Here is a 23,718-nt window from a genome sequence, read left to right as displayed (position 1 = left end):
CTGTTTCAGTGTTTCTGAACTTCATTGGCTGGAAGTCATCACTTGTTCTTCTGGGTATCTGCTTCCTGATTTGCTAATTTGAATTCTTTTGTAATAGTGCTGACAAATGAACGGCAAATACATGTGCATTATAATTTGATATAGCTAGTGACCAATCTCTCAGTGTTCTCAAGAACGGTGACTGCATTTATTTGGAAGCAAATGTGGCATGTTTCTTGCAATCCCTGGATACCATTAATATTTGGTATTACTGAGTACTTAGCTTTTGTCATACAATTATCGGGAAAGTTTCCTCATTCATGAAAGAATAGAAAATTTCACTCATAATATCATATTGTCAATATATAACCTTTTCAATGGATTACCTACAACCACGTGATCATTGTAATTAGCTAGCTAATCAACTAATGTATCATCAATTTAACCAATCAATCAATCAATCAATCAAAATTAAATGACTTTGGTTTCAAAAAGTCAGTTTTATATCTGAAGTTGATAACAGATTGGTGTATGTCAAAACATAGTAACAAACAAATCAGAATAAAGAGATTGCAGTCAGAAGATTCTCTCTTATGAAAATGGGAAATGAGTGGGAGTAAACTGATCATTATTTTTTTATTCCTCAGAATTAGCATTGGTCACACACAAACCAAGAGCAGCATCAGCCTATGCAGCAGCTCCAAACACAAAATGTGCATGTGAGTAGAACATAAGTTCTGTATTTGGTGTTTTTTTAACTTGAACACATGTTGAAGTTATCGCCTAGCATTCCATTTTCAAGGCTGTGATCAGATAACTTTGTCTCAGCAAATTGGCAGAATTCGGAGAATATGAAAAAAAAAAATTGGTGCTAAAATTACACAGAGATGCAGCTCATGGATCTTTCAAAATAAGTTTTTTTATAAAAGACTGAAAAAGAAGAAAAACTGTAGTCACAGTGTCAAATTCTTGACTTTGTTTTAGTCATTGATGTGGCTGCCTTTGAGAGGCTCCTGGGTCCATGTATGGACGTCATGAAGAGAAACATCAGTAACTATGAAGACCAATTAGTCAAGCTGTTCGGCAAAAGCATTGACTTATCTGATGCAAGGTCATAGGAGAAGACCAATAACAAGCAGAAGATATAGATGCAAGACTAACTGCCAATCTGAAATAACATCAGCCAATTGTGCTGTTTACTAACTTACAGTTTCATTGCTCAACACAAATGAAACCTAAAAAGAAACCAAAAAACCACCCAAACTGTACATAAGTTCTTCTCTTCAAAACCACCGCTTTAAGTTCTCCATGACAATAAAGTACCCAAGGACCTATACATATGTATTTTGTTGGTTGTTTGAGTATTTTTCTGTTTTATTTATAAAGATAAGAGATAGATAGACTCTCCAATCTCTTGGTAGAATTAGATATTCTTTGTAAGTTAGTCCTAACGCACTGCTCAGAGCACAATCAGTCCTCGTTGAGTGCAATGTAAGACCTGTATTATAATTAGGGTAGATGTTTAGTGTAAAAATACTGAATTATTATTTATTTCCAGAACAGCAGTTGTAAGAGATAACAGTGCCATGTTGAATTCACATTGTTCATTCTCCTGAAAACACTTTTATTTTGTTTGTTTCAAGATGATAATGATAACATTAACGAAGTAAAGATAGTCGGTGTACAACATATAACCTGCCCAACTTCTGAACCCATACTATTCCATCTCAAGATTACAAGCTTTTTCTCCATTTTGAAATCAGTCTGCATTCATCATCTGTTTGTATGTAAAATGCGTGTGGTATGTAATTTTGTGTATGTGTACTGTATCTGTGCTACTAGTGTGTTTGCGTATGTCTGGTCCCAGCTGAAACTAGAACAAAGTGCAATCAATTCACTATTTGATACGAAGATGAATTCATTGGTTGAATGGGGTTTTTTTTTCATTTGCTGGTGCTGATACATAAATGTGCAAGTGTACCTGAGTAAATGGAAATAGTCAAAAATCTAAAACAGGATTAACTTTTCAACTTTCCATGGTAATTGGTTTGTAGGTGATTATAGAGACATCATTGAATTGTTGTTACTTTTTGCAAAGTATTCTGTTTCTTTATTTTTGGAATTTTGTCATCACCATTGCATTTGGTGAAAAATTCACGATACTGCCTGCCTAATTTCTTTGAAATGCAGTTTACATGTTCCCAGACATGTCTTCATTGTAGACTTGTCCTAAAATGGAATAGTTTGTTTCATGGATTTTTTTATGGTTTGTCTGATGATCTTTTCAGAATTAGAGCCCAGCGTTAGCTGGATTGTGTTAACTTTGCAACTTTGGTGGTGTTTTCATTCAGCTTTATTCAAACTTGTAAAAAACTGCTGATAATTTCAGTATGACTTTGTACTAATGAACACAATCTAAAGCTTGACTATCTTAACATGTTGAACTAGTACTTAGGATGTTTTTTTAATTTAATGAGTATGAGACAAAGTATTTCTGACTAAATTGGTGTCCCACACAATCTTTGTATCATTGAGGATTTTTATGAATTATTTTTTTGTCATTTCTTTTGTTAGCACATAGTCTCCTCAAAGACCATATGTGCATTTCTTTGAAAATTTTAGTTCAACCCTGACTTGCCTAAGCATCTTAGAATAAAGTGCTTGGCTCCCTAGTGGAGCTTTGATGTCTGTTCACTGTTGACAAGACCAGATACACGTGTTACATGTGCATATGTGTATTAGATATGATTGACTTTGAGCATAGTAACATTGACACTGATTTTTTACCAGGAGAGAGAGTGCAAGAGTGAGTGTGGGAGAGTATGAAGTAAAAATGATCACAAAATGCTTCCAAGTGCAAAGCCAAAATGAAAACTCAATTGTAACACTTTACATTGATTGCAAAAGATGGAGTAGTGTTTTGATAGTGTTTTTGCTTTGACTAGGGGCAGGACTTATCTCAAGTTATGATTCTGGTTTTAGAAGAGTAGTGAAATTTTCTTGTTTGAATTTCTCTCAGCTATCTCTCTGATTGTCTCAACATCTCTGTGATTGTTGTGAGCATTAACTGTACTTCTTTTCATGAGAAGGAAAGTGTCATTGAGAAATGATACATGATGTACCTGACAAGATCAGGGTGGAGTTGTGACTTCGAAATGCTTCAACAATTTGAGCAAGGAGAACAATACATCTTGTATGCAGAACAAATTAAAATAGATGCAGACTACTGTATGTAGAACAGATATGTAAAAGATTACCCTTCCCCTAAGTCTGCATTGTTTCCAACTACTGCGGGACTCTTCTTAGATTTTCATACTAGACTGTCTAGGTGTTTACCAGTAATATTGCCAAATATTTGTATTTTATAAAAATGTACAGTTCTGTAAAAGCACAATCTTATGTTTTTCAGTTTTCAGTTCTTCATTGAGAATATCTATGACAATGATAAGTGCAATGCCACTGGGCTTTGGCTTACTATTTGTAAATATTTGGTCATTCCCTATGTTTTCTTTCATGGGCTGTACTTTTCCACTTTCCCCTTTTAATTATATTTGTCAGATATTTGCTTTGTTATCAGTGAACAAAGGCTGGCCTTTAACCTTGGATGTGGGTGAAATTTTGTTTTGCTGGCTATGTATATCTCCTATTTGAGAAGTAAACAATTTTGCATCATATTGTAAACCTTTCAGCAGTGTTTCATTTTCATTCACATTTAATAAATTATGCATCCTTGCCATCGCTAAAATGTCTGATAAAACCTCTGTAATACAAGCATCAGGGATAATCAACTACTTCATGTAAACCAGTCACTTCAAAGTTGAAGCCAGTGCTACCATAAGAGATTTCCTGTCCTGCTTCACTAGTCTGGGTATATTAGAGTGTTTCACTTTCATAATCAGTTCTACCTGTTGTATAAGTTGGTGTTCTATTGACCAAACTTGGTTGTAGTTGGCAATGGTTCAGGGGTGCACCAAGAGATGGGTATTACTCCTGGCAGATCAAGTGCAGCTACGTCACTTTAGTCACAATAATTTACAGAACGTTTTTGCCTTCTGCATTTATTTTCCTAATACTGAAGTTTCGTCAGCTTTTTTGTAACCTCCATATTTAACACAAACAGGTGCTTATAACCATGGTGAACTATGTATTTTCACAGGTACTTTTCCAGACTAGGAATTCATTGTAATATACAAATGCTGATGGTACCTACTGTTACTAGTTGGTGTTTCAGAATTTAAAAAAAGAAACATTTCACAGCTGAGGTGATCAGGTATCTTCCTATGCTCCAGCAACCACAATAGTCTTAATCAGGTTTCTTTGCCAAATCTTTACCTTTCATTGTACTCCACAGTGTTAATCAACCAGTTCAAGTTCATCAGCAGCCAGACAATGAGCTATCCATGCATTCTAATTCAGACTTTACTGGTTTGTGATGAACCTGCCATGCTACCTCCAGCTAACTGAGATTTCATCCTACATGTACAGCATGAAATATCTTTGTTCACAGTCAAAGAGATTGTATAGTATGCAGTACACACAATCAATATTGTTAATTTAGGTCTTGTTTAAGGTTAGGAAATTTGATGCCGTCAATGTTAAATGTGTCTTTTTTGTCATCAATGCATGTTGTACCTTGTAGCAATTGTTTGTAACCTCCGTAAAGCAAAGTTCAAACCCTGTGAGCATTCCAAGGACGAGGACTTTTTTGAAATTGATCGCTAAATTTGATGTTGTCAAAAAAATTCACTTCATTTTGAAATGAATATTGTACTTAATGTAATGTATACCACATCCATTTCAATACACAAGTATGTAATAGTCTTATTTTGCATAATAACTCAGCTCTTGATTCTTAACCGACAAAATAGTATCCAAGGTAACAATGGGAGTGTGATATTATGTGAAAAAAATGAGTTGTCTCAGACTTTGTGAAGTAAGACTAAACATCTGTACTTCCATTTCATTTTCCAAATGTGGTAAGTGTCAACCATGGCCAAGTTTGGAGCCAACATTATCACAATACTGCCAGTGCATTTTTCCTCTTGTACATCATCTTGCAGACTGCGAAATCCCCGACCTGGTTCTCCAGTAGTCAGATGAGCACCAATCATTAGTTGTTTTTATATAACCTCTGTTAACCATTGTCCTGTACCAGCTGTCTTTGAATGGAGAGAGAAAAAGTCAATGTGACCTGTTCTGTATGATTTTCCAAGGTTATGGAAAAAGTTCTGGTTAAATACAAAAGTTGTCATTGTAGTTGTTTTTTACATAATATACAATCAAATGGCTTTCTGCCACAAAATATTGTACTTCAGAGGCAATGAACTTCAGAAATTGTTATACTATTGTGAATTTTGAGTGGAATTATGGCCTTATTTCAAAGGCATTATAGGTCTTGAGACTTTGCCACATTGGAAGTTGTACCCTGAAAAAGCAGTTTCACATTTCCTGTCCTTGTTATGGTCATGTCTTGTCATGTATTTAATAGTAAAGGCAACACATGGAAAATTTCCATTCAAACTCTGAGAGATGGATCGACCTTGAACAGGCTATGATGTGCTCAGATATGATGAGGTAACACACAGCGATCACAGGGACTCCTACCCTGTAATTTGCATTCTTAAATAGATATTTTTCTCTGCAAACTCTGAATGTGGCTTTGACTCAGATCTTGGAATTTAATCTTCCAAAAAGAAAAAATAAGAAAAAATTGTTATTGAGCTGTTAAGATACATTATTCTGTAAAATTGTTTGAAAATTTTTTTCTTTCAAAGATAAACCAGATGGATGTGTGTTTTGCATCTGTCGTTGGCTATTTGAAAATATTAAATGTTGATAATTAGAGGACTTTGCATCATCACAGGAAACAAGGTATGCCTCAATTTTAATTGAATAAAGTTTTTATGAAACATTAATTGCTTGTTGTCTTGAAAACCATTGTATGATTTATCTTTTCAGTTTACCCCATTACTATCAGAAGCTGTATCAAAGATGTTCCCAAACAGCAAAACATCACTGGGTAAAGATGTTTCTGATTTATACACCTTTAATATCAATTTTTGCAGTTGATTACAGATATGAAAGACAAAATACAAGTGAAACATTCATCTACTGTGTCTTACCCTGTACAACCCTCATTACCTGTAAACTGGTCCACAGGTCCACAATCACCATTTATAACCATGGGTCTTGGCCAAACCTACTATAATGATGAAAGGTTACTGATAATTATTTGTGATGCAAACATGCAGATATATTTCTAGCCATGTCTCAACAAAAGCACTGGCTTTTTGCCCAAAAAAGCCAGTATGAATTTAAAAACATAGAACAAACTCATGTACAAAGTAATGATATCTTTGTACTTAAAGTAATTTGTTATTATTATTTATAACGCTCTGCTTTTAGCATTGAGCACTGAAATTTCCCACGAGGACATGTATATTTTGATGTATATATTAAAGATGCTTGTTATGCTATTGTCAACTGACTGACATTCCGAACAAGCCTTGTCAAGGTTATTTTCATACAAATGTCTTCACAATATTCCTTTTTACGGGGAACCATCTTTGTCAAGGAGGCAAGACCAACTGAAATCAGGATTCATACCAGCCTGGTAGAACACTAAGAAAGCCTTATTTGCTTTCAAAAGCATCACATGATGATATCAGTGATTTCTTTCTTTAATCAGTCTGTTACTAAATTTACAGTGTGAAATCATGATAATTGTCTTTCATTTGTATCCGAAGAAAGCTGATACAGAAGAGGAATTCATATACTTGGCATGATCTGGGTAACTGACACACTTTGATACTACAGGCGTATACTGCAACCTGGATTGTGGCCAAGCTGAAACTTAAACAATTTAAAATCTCGAAACTTGACTTGACATTCATAGGGTTTGAAACACTTGTGGCTTTTTTTTTTTTTGCAAACGATTTGCGTTCAATGCATGCTGACCCGACCAACTTTCAATATCTAAATTATCCTGGCCATGAGATTCAACTTAACTTATTGTGGAAACCATACTGTCACCCATGAAGCTCATATGCTACTCTGTGTGTATTCGAAGGCACATGTATATACTATTTCTAGCAGTGAAACGATTGAACCATGTTAGATCATATTTATTATATAAACATCCACACATCACAATTGTATTAAAATTATTCCCGGGAGAAATATGGGCCAACAATCCATATACAGATGTATAAAAACTAGGTCACAGGTTGCAGCACATACATAATTAACCTGACCATTGAGTTTGAAATAAAAATACACCTTTTTCCTTTACATCAACGGATAGTTTTTCAAGATAATTTCCCACCCAAGGTTAGATAAAGAAATTGCCCCAAATTCATTTGACTTTTCCCACTTACTTTAATAGCCTGAAAATTGTGTAAAATATGGTATACATAACTTATAATGTATTGTACACAGTTTTGAAATACATAAGTTTCATCCAAAGTTTCATAGGAAACTATAGGTCAATAGATGAGTATACATTAATAATTTACAAGGGAAGTGGCAATTCTGCAAAATCAATTGTGCTGCTAATTCCTTCATGATAATCTGAGATGGTACATAACTGCTGACAGTAGAAGCCCTACTTTGGGAACTCCTTGTGTGAGAGGTGACATATGATAGAAATGTACAGATTTAGAAAGTCATTGAGGAATGCTCATCAATATTAGATTGGTTTTTGTCTAAATCAACAAGTCATTCTGAGAAGCTGTGAAAGAAAGCATCCCAGCGTTGACATTTGCAATACTCTGTCTCACTGTCATAAGAGTGGAACTCCCTACCTGACCTTGTAGCATACTCCAAGAGTAATATTGTATAATATTATATAGGGCTCAGCCCTTGGTGTCGCGCCAGGGGTTAAGATTGGCAATGTTATTTGTATTGATTCATGATAAACTGTAATTGTTACTTCATAAACGTTTATATGACAACTATGCCCAGTTTCCCTCTGATGAAAGCAGTTCACGTACTTACACGACGTCAAACCCTGCAGCAGGGCAGGTATAGATTTTCTGTAGCGTGTAAAAATTTTGGACAAAAATTGGCAATTTTTACAATGATAACAGCCTATGGCGTTAAACAAGGGACGTATTATGCAATAATTATCATTGCAATGGTAACCGCACTGCCCACCTTCCACTTGCAAGCTGAAAACTATAGCGTTCCGTCTAAAACTTGCAATTTTTGAATCTAATTATTGACACAGGGGGCGCTCTTCTATAATTCAATCCCAGCATTCTTTGCGTATGCCCCCGTTCATATGCACGACAGTTTTCTCCGTTTATCTGTATCAACGATACTTTGTATCAGCGACAAGGTGTATAATAACATTTACTGGCTAATAAAAGAGGTATATTTTATAAAAGGCATGTTATATCATAATAATTTGTTTCGTATTTGTTTATTTACGAGTACTCAAAAAAAAACAAAACATGGCGGCGCCCAATGAGAAAGAAGGGTACACTTCCGGTTACTCGCATAGTATATTATGAATAAGCGCATGCGTAGTCAGTAAGCCACTGGCGCGACTATTAATATAGAATTATATATGTATAGCAATATTGTATTGATATGGGATGCCATCATCGCAAGATAATTTGAATCCAACCAAACTGAACTGAACTGATAAATATACATGACTGCAGCTGGGTTGAGTTAAACAAAAACCTACACAGAAGTGTCAGTAAATTATTTTTTTTCTGATCTCGAATAAATGATGTAATTTGATAAACTTTAATGTGTCCGTGGTGCAATGTATCAAGCTAGTACACATATATCCCATGATGCTATTTGATATTATAAATTGAAATCGAAATGTTGTTACATGGCAATCACATATTTATGGTGCGAAATGTTAAAAAAGTAATCCTGGGGTGTACATTTTAAATTTTGCGAAAAGTAAAAGATGAGAGATCTAAATGTAAAACCTGTTGAGTAAATTGTACACTTCATGACTAAAAATTTTACCAGTTATCATTGCATGAAACACAACAGTACCACTAAATTTTGAGGGCTAATGTGCAGCATTGAATAAGCTGTTATCCAATTGGGTAGCTGAATCTCACCAATATAATTAAAACAATACAAATAGACTCCCTAAGTCACTGTGAATAGTGACAATGGACCAATCAGAGAAAGCTTATTCAATGCTGCACATCAGCAGAATTTTGACGCTACTATATATTTATCTTTTATGCTTTTTTTTTGCATCAACATCCAACTAAATTATATACCACAATTGAACTGTTGATCACACTCAGTAGTAGTAACCATCATCTGGGAAATCAGTCTGTGCATCTTTATCTTCCATTTGTGCTGTCTTGGCTGGATCCATGAAATCAGTATCATATTTCATCTTTGCAGGTTTAAATTCATCAAGTCTGGCTTTTGCCATTCTTTCTTTGTGCTCTTTCAAAAATCCCTCTTCTTTAAGGATGACTTTCTTGTAGAACCAGTACACACCAATAATGAGGAAGCCTTCCGCCAGTGCCAGAATGCCATGCAGCATAGGCACAATGATCATTTCAGACAGGCGACCGCTGGCACCTTCATTTTGCAAGATGAGCAGATTGATAAGGCTGAGTGCGAGGGCGCTGTTCTGGATGCCCGTCTCGAAAGCGATGGTGCGGCATTGATGCTTATTCCGTCTGAAGATCCACGCGATAAAGTAGCCTGCTGCAAATGCTGTAAATGGGTACAGTGAGGCCACTGCATATGGACGCCATGATGACTGGAAGGTTGGGAGGAACGCAAGGACATTAAGTACAACAAAGATAATAAAACCAACGTTCATGAACAGATTCAGTCCCTGAAAAGGAATCAAAGGTACATGTGACAGCGGGGTAGTAGGTTCTTACTGATGAGTATTGTGCATTAGTACCAATATACATACAGTGAATTCAATTATATATGCTGCATATACATACAATATGTGTATGGAAGTTGAGGAATCAACAGTCATTTGTGTTCCAGGTTTTTTTGCATACAATGTTTGGTATACCCTAGCTCTCATATGCATACATGTATATACGTTATTTGTTACTATTTCATATGCCAAATTTGTGTATGATCATTTGAAAAAAACTCATAAATGTACTCATAAATATTTTGTAAATACGTACTACGTCATTTATACATCAGCTAGCTGATCAAAGGTGATTCACCTTTTAACCCTTTCACCACCATGGTATGTCCGAAATCCATTGTTTTCTATGGTAAAGTTGGACCTGTATACAGGGAACTGGGGGTGAAAGGGTTAAAAAAGAGATTTCACATTGATATACCGATGCAAATTTGATGTACACAGATTTTGGTAAGGGCACACTTGCATGTATATATTTGAAACTGCCAAATATATTTTTTTCTCATCTTCCTTTGCTATACATCTATAGTTGTTTCAGAAAAAAAACTTACAAAGGCAAACTTGATAGCAAATTTTGGATGTTTCCATCGAATCAGCATGCCTATGGCAGCAGGGATCAACAAGATGAGCAAGGAAATAACAATATCACGAGCTGGAGGCAAAATTGTCGTGGACAGATTGGCCCAGCTTTGGGAATAGAGATATATACACCATGGCATCATTCCAATTCCCAGAATGTTGGAAGCAGTCGTCATGCACACACTGGAAGGAAAGAGGAATTAAGAATTAGTCACTGAAATGATGACAAAACAAAATTAAGTCTGGTTTAAAATTTCAGTTATTGCAGTGACATTCCAATATGCAGCTTTCAAGTAGATCTGGGGATATCCCGGATATGATCCCCAGAGATGGGTGAAATAAGTATAATATTATGTAATTAAAGTAATGTTGATGAATTGAGGCAAACATAACCACAAAACTTGTATTTAAGAATACCATGGTTTCAACCAAGCTTGAACCCACAATGCACGGCACCCAATCACCTAGCGCAGAGGCCAACATACAAAACACTATTCTATTGCAGTCAATGAAATTAAGGGAAAACAAAGTTATATCATAACAGCCAAATCTTAGCAACTGGAAGTCTCGTAAGGGAGTCGTCATTGTTTATGGGGGCATTTCATCCAAAACTCTGACATTTCAAGTAACCCCTCTCTAACACAGAAATTACGACTGACCCTCCCCCCACTTAGAAAAGTTAAATATCAACATAGTTATTTGTAAAATTTATAAAAATACAGCAATTGTAAAGACCTTCCAAATGCTGGTGTACCCTGCTAGATTATCACTGGTTATCTAGATTATCATTATGACAGTTGGAAAAGGTAAAACTAACATAATGAAATTCTAAGTCGCGACAAAATACAGATATAAACTCACATGATAAGTATTCAACCATATGGATGGGTAGCATGACAAGATTTTCACTAGGGTATCTGACTGGAGAGCATTTGAGTACACGGGGAAGAAGAGGCAAGAGGCTGAAGGGGAAAGTGTAAGAAGGGATGTCCGCCATCTTGTGTGGAAAATTTTGAGAAATTGATGTGTGCAATGTTGCAGTCTGGTGCAATCTGAGAGGTGTTTTTGATTTGTTTTTCCACTAAGTAAAACTGTCAGCACACTCCTCTAGCATCAAAAATTTTGAGAAATTGATGTATTTAAGGTGCAATCTGAGAAGTGTTTCAATTTATTTTGCACTTGGTAAAACTGTTTGAAAATGACATTGAACACTGATATTTTTATTACATATTTTGCACAAGTGAACAATGATAATACATTTTTTATCAAGTTTTTTATTGAGGTTATCAAAATAGTTTACAATCTCAACAGTGGGAAGGTACATACATGTATGATAATACATTTTATAAAAAACAGTTCTCAGTTTGCTAGAGATTGAAGACCAAAGAATGTGCAGGACTGAAAAATCTACGACCTTCTAGTGTCATTTGCAAAATCTTGCATTTTTGTAAATACGAGGACCATTAGTCAGACTCAGTATTTTTTTAATCAATTCATTATTTGTTTGCAACCTTGCCAGACGTGCAATTTCTCCAGCTGCCAGCTTATTATGAAAAGCCTGGATATGATATGGTTAAATGTCAAAATTGTTTTTGAACTGAAGTCAATTAAAATATATGTTTCTGAGATAATAGAGGATGAATTCACGACAGTTAAGTTTTGTACTACATACTGTGAAAAATTTGAGATATGATGTTTGCAATGGTGCAGTTTGGTGTAATCTGAGTGGTGTTTCAATTTGTTGTTTACCAGTAAAACTATTAGAACATGCCACCCCACACCCTTCTCTCGCATCTAAAATTTTGAGAAATTGATGTGTGCAATGGTGCAAACTGAGAGGTGTTTCAATATATTTTACATCAAAAAGTGAGTAACCCTCTTTCTCTCCACATTTTGAGCAAACCCCATTGTAGCTTTCAATTTTTGAGTGACCCCATGCCATAAATAATGATGGCTCCCTTAATCACAAACATAACAATTGGATTTTTTGCAGTTTTAGACAAAGTGTATAAAAGCCACTGTGCTTCCTTCAGGGATAAAGTTGGTTTATGGGAGAGATATGAATTAAGGTGAACTTTAGGTTTAATTTGCAGAGCAAATAATCATATTGCTTGAAATACCAATGCATGGTTAGTAAAAAAGTTTTCTAATCAATTGTGTCTTAATCCCCTTAATCCATGGGATACGTCTTTATGATTCACATATATCTTGATTATAAGTTAAATTTACCTCAGTGTGATGTCACCTTCTGTCCAGTACGTGAAGAAGTTCGATGCCAGTCCACCAGGACAGCAGGAAATAATGACAGTACCAATGGCCATATTTGGTGATAGCTTGAAGAGATGAGCGTAAGCAAATCCCAAGGTAGGCATTATGCCGAATTGGCACAGCGCCCCCACAGTGATGGCGACAGGTTTGACCAGAATTTGTTTTATGTCTTGCACGGTCATCGTACATCCCATTGCCAACATAATCAAGACAAGGAGGGTGTTTATATTGACCTGGTTGGCTATGATGAGAGCTTTTGGAGGGATGTGTCCGGCAGTTTCATTACTGTCGTTGAGGGCAGCCTCCATGGTAGTGGTGTCCATGATGACTGAAAGAGAGAAAAATGTTTATTTTCGCGTGACAGTGTGTGTTTGTAGTTCTAAGTTATTTGATATTTGTATCAGAATTATTTCAAACTAAGCATTGAGACCACACAATACCAATAAATCAGGTTGCATCCTGGGTAATTGATACGTGCTAACCAGAAAGAGCTTCAACACGATTGGAACTAATTTGGGATAATTGGATTTTCATATTTTTCAAATTTCTCAAAAGTGTTAGGTGCCGTATAGCTGAATGTTGCAACATTGCAAACTACTCATAAAATCAAGTGTGTAACGTAAAAAGAAAAGCAGATGAGATTACATTTGTAGATTAAATTTACATTACTTCAACATTCAATTATCCCAAATTATTAGTTCCAATCGTGTTACCTACATATCCTCAACTATAATTATATAAATATATAAACTATAAGGGGTCACTTTTTCTAATAACCTAGACTGGTGTGAACACATTTCAACCATTGAAAGCAAAATCAATTCCAAATTGTTTCTTTTGGCACGAAATTTCTTCCTCTCCACTCACGCAAGCTATTTTATTATTGTTTCATCTCACCACACATCAATTACTGTTCTAATATTTGGAGCTTTACTTCCAGTAGCAATATCTATGCATTGGAGCGTCTACAGAGACGTGCAATGAGACTTATTGACACTGTTCCGCCTCTTTCCACTTATCAAATGTATACTCAGCTTCATTGGCTGCCTATTAACCTGAAACTCCGTTGTAACCGTATGGCCCAAATTTACAGAGCAACTCACAATCTAACCCCTGATTACATAACCAGTATGTTCAATAATTATATCCCTTCCAGACCACTTCGTTCTTCCAATCAGAACCTCCTTAATTTATCAGAACACCTTGTCAGTTGCGGGTGTGGATGAATATAACAATCTCCCCAATTCAATGAGGGACTCTGAGTCACTGACTAGTTTTAAGAAATCTTGTAACAACTTTTTGTACAATACTTACTTGTCTGATGCCTTTTCGTAGTTTTTTTTTATATTTGTACTTCTGTGTTTTTTGTTGTTTTCATGTTTGTGCTGTAAAGTGTAATATGATTTTCTTTCGTCTATTCGACCTCCACGAAAAGAGGTGTTTCTTTTATGGAGTTATCGAGTTTAAATAAAGATTAATAATAATAATAATAATAATAATAATAATAATAATAATAATAATAATAATAGTTTTATATGCATAAGAGAATTATTTGTAACTTCACAAGTTGATCCGCTTTAGTATACCTACCAGTCTCAACCCTCACAAAAAGATTTACAATTTGAGTCCTATTCCTAAAGAATTATATATAAAACAAGACTCTATATAATTCTGTATAGATATTCTACAGAAGTTCCATTGAAGTTTATTTAGTTTTGTTCCCATTTTCGATAGAATGCCGTAGGAAAAGAAGATGCCATGGAATGCTTTAGAAGTGTATAGATCACCTTTTTAATTAATCGACCCAATGTATTGAAGGATGAGATACCATTTTGTCATCATAGAACAAAAATGAAACTGAAATAATTGCATACATGCATTCACATGCACACATGCATATATTGAAGACATAACATTACAATGACCATAACGGTAACTAAAAGGCACCCAATTCTGACCTTCAAGTTTTTATAAAAATGACAACGATATAATGATCTGATCTGATCTATTTTTTACGTCCATGATTCAAATGAATAACAGAAAATCTCGCTTCAGGGGCATTTGATTTGATAAATACAGAGGATTTAATGCTCTGTGCCAATTTTTATATATCAGCGCCGCGTCAGTGATGCTGTTATTGGCCTCGTAGGTGCGTGTACATGCATTCCTGTGGCTCAGTATGTATGTGCACTGGAGCGAATTAAGCCAGACCTCATGAGAGCAAACTATACTTGCACGCATGCCAACTAAGAGTGTTCTATAATTGCGTTTATCATATTATCATGATCATTGGTTGACTTATGGTAATTTGTGAGACTATAGTTGACCTTCTCAATCTTACAGAGTTTTACTTGATCGCCAAATGCAAATCAATGACTGATTTACATTACGATACACAGCAAATTTTTCAGGTTTATAAATCTCAGCCTGAAGGTGCCAGTACATTATAAGCGGGGTGCATTTGGTCAAAGGGCAACCTATAGGGTCCTTTTCTAGCGATTGATGATGCACCATGTGACCTCTGACCTGTCTTATGCGTTAAGTAGGATTGTACAGCAGTGATGTCATGAGGTCAAAACAATACAAAACTACTGCCATCGAAAACATCCTAACAACATATACCTGAAATTCGATTCAGTTTCCACATCTGATGAAAAAATTGATCGTTATTCATTATACATGAATCAACGAAAATCAAACGTACAATTTCACTTTGAAAGGTACAAAGCTTTATGCTTCTCCAAAGACATCACAGCTGCATCTCTATGTAATTTGTTGACATCATAAAAACCTGCAATTTTCTAAAGTATCTACCAAACCGCCGTTTACGACTTTATTATAATCTTTTTTTGACAGAAAGAGTTAGTAATTTAACAGTTACTTATCACTGCATTGTAAATTTCCTGTCATTTCCAAAAACCTCGGTAGATGAAAAAGAAGACAGATGAGAGTATTACAACGTCTCAGTCTGTAGCGGACATTCCCTAATGGATCCCTGGTGTTAGAAGTCTTCATTGAAATTGTTTGCCTGTTAGGGTCTCCCCTGTTAGGACCTTGATCATAAAATACAATAAAGATTGTGCAGAAATAAAGCTATAAAAAGAAAGTATAAAAGTTACGTGAATACTGTTTCTTTCACAAACAACAACTACAACAAAAACTTTATATCTGGACAGTTATGGGAAGTTTCTCCAAAAGGGCCATATTTTTACTTTTTGAAAATTCTGCCTAATATTTGTCACTTTTAAGGAATTATACCTATGATCTGCTTTGTATTGAAATATCCACAGTAATCAAAATCATAGCCTAGATTCCTCTCCCGTCCGCTTGCCTCCGTACCTCCGTCCCCACTACCGGGACGGAGGTACGGAGGCAAGCGGACGGGAGAGGAATCTAGGCTATCAAAATCAATGTAGGAGCTGTCATCTTGCTTCATGTCTATGAGCTCACCTCTTCTCAAATATATTTATAGCTTCCCAGTTACCCTAAAATCATATTTTGATCATACGGTTATCTAATTGCTAATTCCATTAAGTGACCTCAGAGTTTTATTCTTTCAATGCAGAGAAGGGCATTTCATTGACGTCACCAAGAAGAGTAACACAGCCATGCATCATCCATTCGACCGAGGAAATGTACATGAGGTTTTGATTAGTTTGGTACCACCTATGTCAAACTGACATACAGGTCATGAAAGTATTGTCCTCTGTATAGTTTACTGTGTAAACTAATTTGAATGGTGAAACAAAAGCAAACAACCGTACGTGGAACAACACCTGACTTTGAGCGCCAAAGTCAATTTTTGCCATCTTTATACAATGTACCCCTGTCAATTTTTTTCAGATTTTTGCCAAAATTTTGATAAGAAACTGTATACATCAAAAAGTGATATCCATTCGGTCCAAAATTATCACAAAAATTACTGAAAGATTCATAAAAATCGGTAAAATGTTGCACTAAAATTTTGGTGGGAAAAATTACAGCACTGAAAGGGTTAACCCAAAGTGTCACATGAATGCAGTCTGGATAGGGAGGGTGAGGGTCAGTGAGTGAGACGCTAGACAGATAATAGGCATGCAGGCAGAAAGTTATCTAAGTAGGTTGATAACAATTAGAAGTGACGTCTATGAACACGAACTAAGACTGCCTTATGGACACATGTATTCAGGAGCAATTACCACCATATTCTTATTCAAAGGATCTGTCGAAACTTTCTTGGGAAAGTTCAAGGTGAAGCAGTCGATATATTTTCTTTCAGTTCCACCTTTCATCAGACTGGTCTCTATTCATGTGAATAGAAGACCGTTTGTCAAACATAGCAAGGGCTAATATATATATATATATATATATATATATATATATATATATATATATATATATATATATATATATATATATATATATATATATATATATATATATATATATATATAACGATGCTCCATTCTTTTGAGAGTCGTACCAGGTCAGGCGGAAAGCTAAAGTTGGCACTTATGCTTTCAGAGGTATGGGTACTATCCCAGTTCACAGTTCATCCCCCACATTGCTTGAGTAAAGCTGCACACACAAACACCTCTAGGGGGGGGGGCGATGGAATAAAATAAAAGATTCTCAGATATTTCAAATGACTTTCCTTACAAACTGACAAGGTGTTGATGTTCAAATTTCCCCTTCTGACTTGCTGTAATTCAGAAATTACCCATCAAAGGGATTGAACAGAAATTACAGGTGGATCGCAATATTTTTGTGCAAGCATGTGTGTACAAAATTTTGATATTTGGATTTAATTGATTATCAACTGTTGATAATGTTGATTCACTATACATGGTAGTCTATGAGACTATAATTTTTCAATACAAAACTATATCTATGCATTTATAGATATTTGATAATTGACATAATATGTACTTAATTGGAATAGGGTTGTTACAACTGGTATGTGGAAAAAAAATTTGACATTAGAATTTCACTAAAAATGTTCATCCAGTATATATGGGAGTCTATAATAAAATTGGGAATAATTTTTTCCAATGGAAAACTTGCTATACTTGAGCATATTTAGACGTTGGATAATTAACATAATTGTACTTGATTAGAATATGATGATCAAAGGTGCATATTATGTGTACAAGAAATCTGATTTTTGAATATCACTGAAAATGTTCATTCACTATACATGGAAACTATGAATATTTTTTTCCGCTACAAATATAGGTAAATCTGTGTATTTATATACTCTCGATTATTAATATTAATGTGCTTGGTTAGACTAGGGTGGTAACAAATGGATGTGTTCGACAAAAATTGGATTTTGGAATTTCACCAAAATGTAGATTCACTGTTCATGGGAGTTTATGGGGAAACTATGAATAATTTTTCCCAATACAAATTAGTTATATCTGTGTATTTATGTACTCTCAATTATTAATATTAATGTACTTGATTAGACTAGGATGGTTACAAATGGATGTGCAAGAAATTATATTTTAGAATTTCACCAAAATGTTGATTCACTATTCATGGTAGCTATAAGGAAACTATAAATAATTTTTTTCCAATACAAAACTATCTAAATCAGTGTATTTATAGACTTTTGATAATTCATTTTAAAGTACTTAATTAGACTAGGATGGTAAACGGTTGAAATGTGTGCAAGAAATTGGATTTGGAATTTCACCCAAATTTTGATTCACTATACAGTGGAGTCTATGAGAAAACCATGAATAATTTTTTTACAATGCTAAAGTAAATTAATTTGTGCTTTTATAGGTGTTTTATAATTGATACAAATATACTTGATTCAAATAGGGTATTTGAAAGTTCAGATGTTGACAACAATTATGATATTGGAATTTCACCTAAAAGTATAATTTCACTTTTCATGGTGCTAGTAGTCTATGGGTAACTGTTAAATAATTTCCCTGACAAAACTTGCTATATCTCTAATATGTAAGTAATAGGAATTGTTCTTTGCCCTCAGTGAGCTCGGTCTACAATAAGACAAGCTCCAGAGTTGCCAAGTCAAGGTGTGCATGTGACAGATAATTACACTTTTGTTCAGATTTTCAGTTAAATGACTTCAGAGAATGAAATCATGCAGAGAATCATTTTTATCTCCCAGAATATTTCTGAACAGTGAAACTGCTTTTTGACGGGAGGGATACTTATGAAAATTAAGTGACCTCCCTCTGAGCTGTTTGAAAAATAAAGGTGACTGCAAATTTAAGGTGACCCCCCCCTGGATTTTGCCGGCCCACCCCGGCCTTAATAACTGAACGCTCCCTTAGCCCAATTACAGGATGAGGTACGCATAACCCACTAACCCCCTAGTGGAGCACTGAGGAGTAAAGTGCCTTACTCTATGGCACAACACCGTGCTAGAGTGTCGAACTCACCGTCCTCCGACAGTGAGTCCATTACTCTCATTCTCGCGAGCCAGAGCAATAATTTCCGCTCCGCTCTTGCGGGTAGCGCTGAGCTGTTGCCGTAAAGAGGCGCGTGGTTTACGACGATGATTACTCTGGACCTACCGGGTCTTGAACCGGGTCTCGAACTCACCATCCTCTGACAGTGAGTCCCTAACCATCGGTCCACAGTGCCTCCCACATGTGAGCTTATACCTCCATCCTACGATGTACGAAAGAAGCGGGAAATGTCAAGCTGTATTAAAGACTGGTAGGCAAGAGAGAAAGATTATCTTCAAGTAAAGGATTGCTCTCGGCTAATTAAAGCGCAGTAAGAAAGGAAGATTTATATATTTCCATGCAGTCATGACCCTATTTTACAGGTGTTTTTGCGTATAGACCCTATTTTACAGGTGTTTTTGCGTATAAAAAAGAGGACTATTGCCATAAAGATGACTTATAAATGCCGTAGGAATATGTACACTTTGTACAACATCTTCTCTTTCCTTACTCGGTATTTTTGACAACATAAGTAAGTTTTTTTCCTATATTTCTCTTTCAGGATCGCGTTTAGGTGACCTCATCCATATCTGTTCAAATTGTGATGAGCTGAATAAGTATGAGTACTTTCAGGATAGTTATGTCATATTATGGACAAAAATCATATTGGATGACCAGAGGTTCATTTTAAGTTTGATAAACTTCTTACACTTTGAAAATGTCCCTGGAGAGTACGTCTTCCGCAAAAATAACAAGATGACTGGCTTCACTGTTTCAGTGGTTCTTCGAAGTCAATCAAAATACACATTGTTGCCCCATGGTCATGCCCACAGATAAGATTAGACACTGAACAGCACTGATATAGAATGCTGACATATGTTCAAGTTGCAGCGACGCTACAATTATTTGTTTTTAGCATATCCATGAAGCATTGAATTGATTGTAGTGAATCACAAGATTGACAACCGGCAATTCTGTTGTAGTAAGTTAATTTAATCTATTATTAGCCGAACTTAGGGGCTATTTTAAGACCTCACACGAGTTTCTTCTGAAGTGGAAATGTGTACCAAACACCGACTGGATAAGCCACATTGTTTCTGCATTACCAATCGTACATTGTGAGAAAATGATTTGCAGTTTACAATGCATAAGTTCTTTGACCGAGTATTTGTCATTTCGTACTTCTGGTTGAATATCAGCTAATGTCACACATCTAACTTAAGAGTTACACATTCGACATGGTTGTTACCAGTCTGACAATTTGTCCTCTTAGGGATTTTATTTCATTGTCATAATATCTCTTACTTTCTCATGTTAAATATTCAATACAACGTTTTGTACTAGCAGCCAGAGAGCAATGAACCAGTAGTATTATAAATTGGCGTGATTGACATCAAAACAAATCCATCAAAGTACGGATGTATATATGACCTTAGAGGTACAGACCAAATTCTAGCAAAAACCAGAACTGGATAGAATTTGAAACTTAAGGTAGATCCCACAGCTATTGCAAGACATATCCAAGTAAATGAACGATATAAAGAAACTTGAATTCTACGAAAAAAGATGGCATGCTCTACTTGGTCAAAAAATCTTTTAAAAAATGTCGTTTCATATTGACTATTCTATTTTATGATCTAATGTTTTATCCTGTGCATGTCCTGTGCAATTGATCTGGTAACTTGAAACTCTCATGTTACCGCACAAAACACGCCACATTGTCACTGCGACTATGTTACTCTGTTCTGGACGAAGAATTCCAGGGCCTGCCAAAATAAACTACAGATTTAGAAGGGAATGAAATTTTAGGATTGGAGTATTTGAAAGGAGGCAAAGATGCACACTTATTGCAGTGTAAGCTATTTCTCTAATTTTATCCCTGAGAAGAAATTATCCGTTTTCTAAGTCATCAAAACACTACTGGTCTGCATTTGACAATGCCATTTGAAAATTTGACTTTAGCCTGATCCCGATTGTCTCTTTTGCATAGAAAAATTCCACAACGAAGTGAACATGAAATGCCTTCATAGCCACACGTTAGGATCACCTCGAGTAATCCCTAGACTCCTTAGTTAATTTCAACTGTCATTTGTTGCTCGCTTTTATGGGATTATCAACGGTAATGGTACGAGTTTTATACTTCTTATCAGTTTGCCAGCTCAGTTTTTCCCCGAAAAATGTAAGTAAACCGTCTCGCTCTTTACATATTATTGAGTAAACGTTACTTGTAAGATTGAAATGTTTCATAGATTATTTTTCTATAGTGTTCAAACATCTATGGCTTGTCAACCATTTCTGGTTTGGAAAATATATCTTTCTAAGAAAAGGCCGAAGGGCTTTTTTCGTCTGGGAGATCAGAGATCCATAGGTTGACGATGACCGCAAGGGTAAAAGAGCTTGGCCAACGTATAATTGTTTATGGTCCGCTGTCTCCACTTTGAATATGAATAAGGGTATTCTATGCCCAGCCTAGTTATAAAATGCCACCAGCCATGTCTTACCTGGTGCACAGCCCCTCGGATGGAGGGACTGTACCTGATGCTGGGTCCAACAGAAAAACGCTCGTTCTGATTCAACACCGGCGCTAAAAAGTCTGCCGAGTGTGTTTGTCAAAGTAACGTAGGAAATACTTCCCATAAGGTTATTCAAATGGATATAAAAACGGGTAAAAGAAGCATTTCATGACCGCTAATCAGCTGTTAGCACAGCAATGTAGCGTCCTCAAGTCAAAAGTTTTGACAAGATGATACAGTATAATCAAGTTACCTAAAAATCAGAATAGCATCAGTGTCTAGTGAGAGATGCCAATGCATCGTAGTAAAGATCATTTGTCCCATTATAGGCTTAATTGTAAAATTTGAAAATGGAATAGTAGAACTTAATTTAGGTTATTCAATTCTAATAACTTTGGTACAGTATATTCCCATTTTAGTATAGACCAAAAGACTACGTTTCTTTTCCTGAAAAGATACCTATATTTCTTAATATGAGGCTTAATTAGCCTACACGGCCATATCAATTTTGGTCCTGTTTGGGCAGTATATTCACACAAGACAAACAGACAGACAGACAGACAGACAGACAGACAGACAGACAGAACGGATGGACGGACAGATAAACGGGCAGAAAAACAGAGAGGGTACAGGTGGAGTCTAAATGCTATAGACCAAAGCGGGACAGAGTGATATGCTAGCCTAGTTCGTGCGCCAAATGAAGATTTTACACATCAAACAAAGAAACCATACCAACCTGTATGAAACTGCTATATCACGTAGTCCTGAAGATGTTAGAGTTATGCCCTGCTCGATCTCACAGAAAATTGTCACTGGTCTAAGACCTTCACCTCACCTCACCTTACCATAAATGAAAATAACTTCTCAGCTTGTACCTAGGGTGTGATTCAAATACTTTCTATTGTTGCATGCCCTGTCACTCAATGGGTGTTCCGGTTTACTTCACTTTATTTACTCCATGTGCCTGAAAACGTCGTTCTTTTTCTCAATTGCTCCTTGTCCTGGTTGAAAGTGGAAGGTTTTCTTGGTTATATAAATGTCAAGGTTTTGTTTTCCGTTTAGAATTTTTGCATAAAATTTGTGAATATAACAATCACCTTAAAGAGCAAACACAGACTTTGACTTCCTTTCAATGCATGCCAACCAAAACGGAAACCATTGTCCTTCTCATGCAGGCTGAGCACAACTGAACTTTCGAAGCTTTCTTGCCAAGGCTCCATGGGGGCTCGTGGCGAAGGTCATCGAGCTGAATGGAGCCATAGCTTAGATTGAAGCCTTGGAATGTCAGACTGTCCTAATTGTAAGAACACCTTGCCCAATGGAACGTTGGCACTCTTAAAGGGCATATCCCCAGATTGGGCCGATTGTCTGCGCAATGTCTGTATATATTAACACAAAACTTAGTTAAATATTTAATGCCTTACCATGGTTTTTTTTGCATTCTGCTATAATGGCTTGACTTTTCAAGATTTTGCACGTGTCCACTCTGACTAGGCAGGATCAATAGCGGAACAGTGGGTTAACATATTGTTGTAACGCAAAAAGTACTAAAACACGATTGGAACTAATTTGGGATAATTGGATCCACGTATTTTTCAAATTTCTCAAAAGTGTTAGATGCCCTATAGCTGAATGTTGAAATATTCAAAATTACTCATAAAAGCCAGTGTATGACTTAAAAAGAAAAGCAGATAAGACTACATTTGCAGCAGAAACCGACATTACTTCACCATCAAATTATCCTAAATTAGTTCCAATCGTGTTTAAATGATTGTTTCAAAAAAATTGATGTCAGTGACATTGTTCAGTATGCTATGCATAGCGTCGCTTAACAAAGTCCAAGTTTGCATGGGTGGCAAGGCAAGATAGGCAGTGGCCTTTAACTGTTTATATTGACATCGACATCAGGTACAGTCGTTTGCTGCCCGCATGAAGGGGGCGCTCTTTATTTAACTGTGTGCGACGACATCTCTGAGAAGAATAAGAAGATCAAGATTACCTTAAAATCCAGGTCTTTCTTTAAAACTGCTCGACCTTCAGGCTGCGCTGTTTAAGTACATGTGGGTTAAAAATTGAGTTCAAAGCCTTGTAG

At 35.8% G+C, this 23,718-nt stretch overlaps 2 protein-coding genes across 3 annotated transcripts in view; one reads left to right on the top strand and one right to left on the bottom strand.

The window, feature by feature from the left end:
- Positions 1 to 5,894, top strand: part of LOC139135896 (cAMP-dependent protein kinase type II regulatory subunit-like) — a 71,974-nt gene extending 66,080 nt beyond the window's left edge. For both annotated transcript variants that reach the window (XM_070703672.1, XM_070703671.1), the window contains 2 exons: positions 627 to 698; positions 964 to 5,894. In XM_070703672.1, coding sequence (XP_070559773.1) covers positions 627 to 698; positions 964 to 1,097 — 206 coding nt within the window. In that variant the 3' untranslated portion in view covers positions 1,098 to 5,894. The remainder of the gene's footprint in view (positions 1 to 626; positions 699 to 963) is intronic.
- Positions 5,895 to 7,082: 1,188 nt separating this feature from the next.
- Positions 7,083 to 22,627, bottom strand: LOC139135897 (ileal sodium/bile acid cotransporter-like). Its single transcript, XM_070703673.1, has 4 exons — positions 22,363 to 22,627; positions 12,671 to 13,037; positions 10,414 to 10,624; positions 7,083 to 9,808 (listed from the first exon to the last, which is right to left on the bottom strand). The coding sequence occupies exons 2-4, from the start codon at positions 13,030 to 13,032 to the stop codon at positions 9,257 to 9,259; spliced, it is 1,125 nt and encodes a 374-aa protein (XP_070559774.1). The 5' UTR covers positions 13,033 to 13,037; positions 22,363 to 22,627; the 3' UTR covers positions 7,083 to 9,256.
- Between the last annotated feature and the right edge of the window lie 1,091 nt (positions 22,628 to 23,718).

The sequence above is a fragment of the Ptychodera flava genome, chromosome 6, assembly GCF_041260155.1.
Source record: "Ptychodera flava strain L36383 chromosome 6, AS_Pfla_20210202, whole genome shotgun sequence".
Classification (NCBI taxonomy): domain Eukaryota; kingdom Metazoa; phylum Hemichordata; class Enteropneusta; family Ptychoderidae; genus Ptychodera; species Ptychodera flava.
Note: the sequence above shows the minus strand (reverse complement) of the source record. Positions and strands in the feature narration are given on the sequence as shown.

What these genes read in the sequence shown, in the direction of transcription:
- LOC139135897 (XM_070703673.1), bottom strand. Translation starts at nt 13,032, where the DNA reads ATGGACACCACTACCATGGAGGCTGCCCTCAACGACAGTAATGAAACT. An exon ending in GAAGGTGACATCACACTGAG is followed by an intron (nt 10,625 to 12,670) that starts GTAAATTTAACT and finishes CTTTCCTTCCAG; the next exon opens with TGTGTGCATGACGACTGCTT. An exon ending in TTGCTATCAAGTTTGCCTTT is followed by an intron (nt 9,809 to 10,413) that starts GTAAGTTTTTTT and finishes ATTCCTTTTCAG; the next exon opens with GGACTGAATCTGTTCATGAA.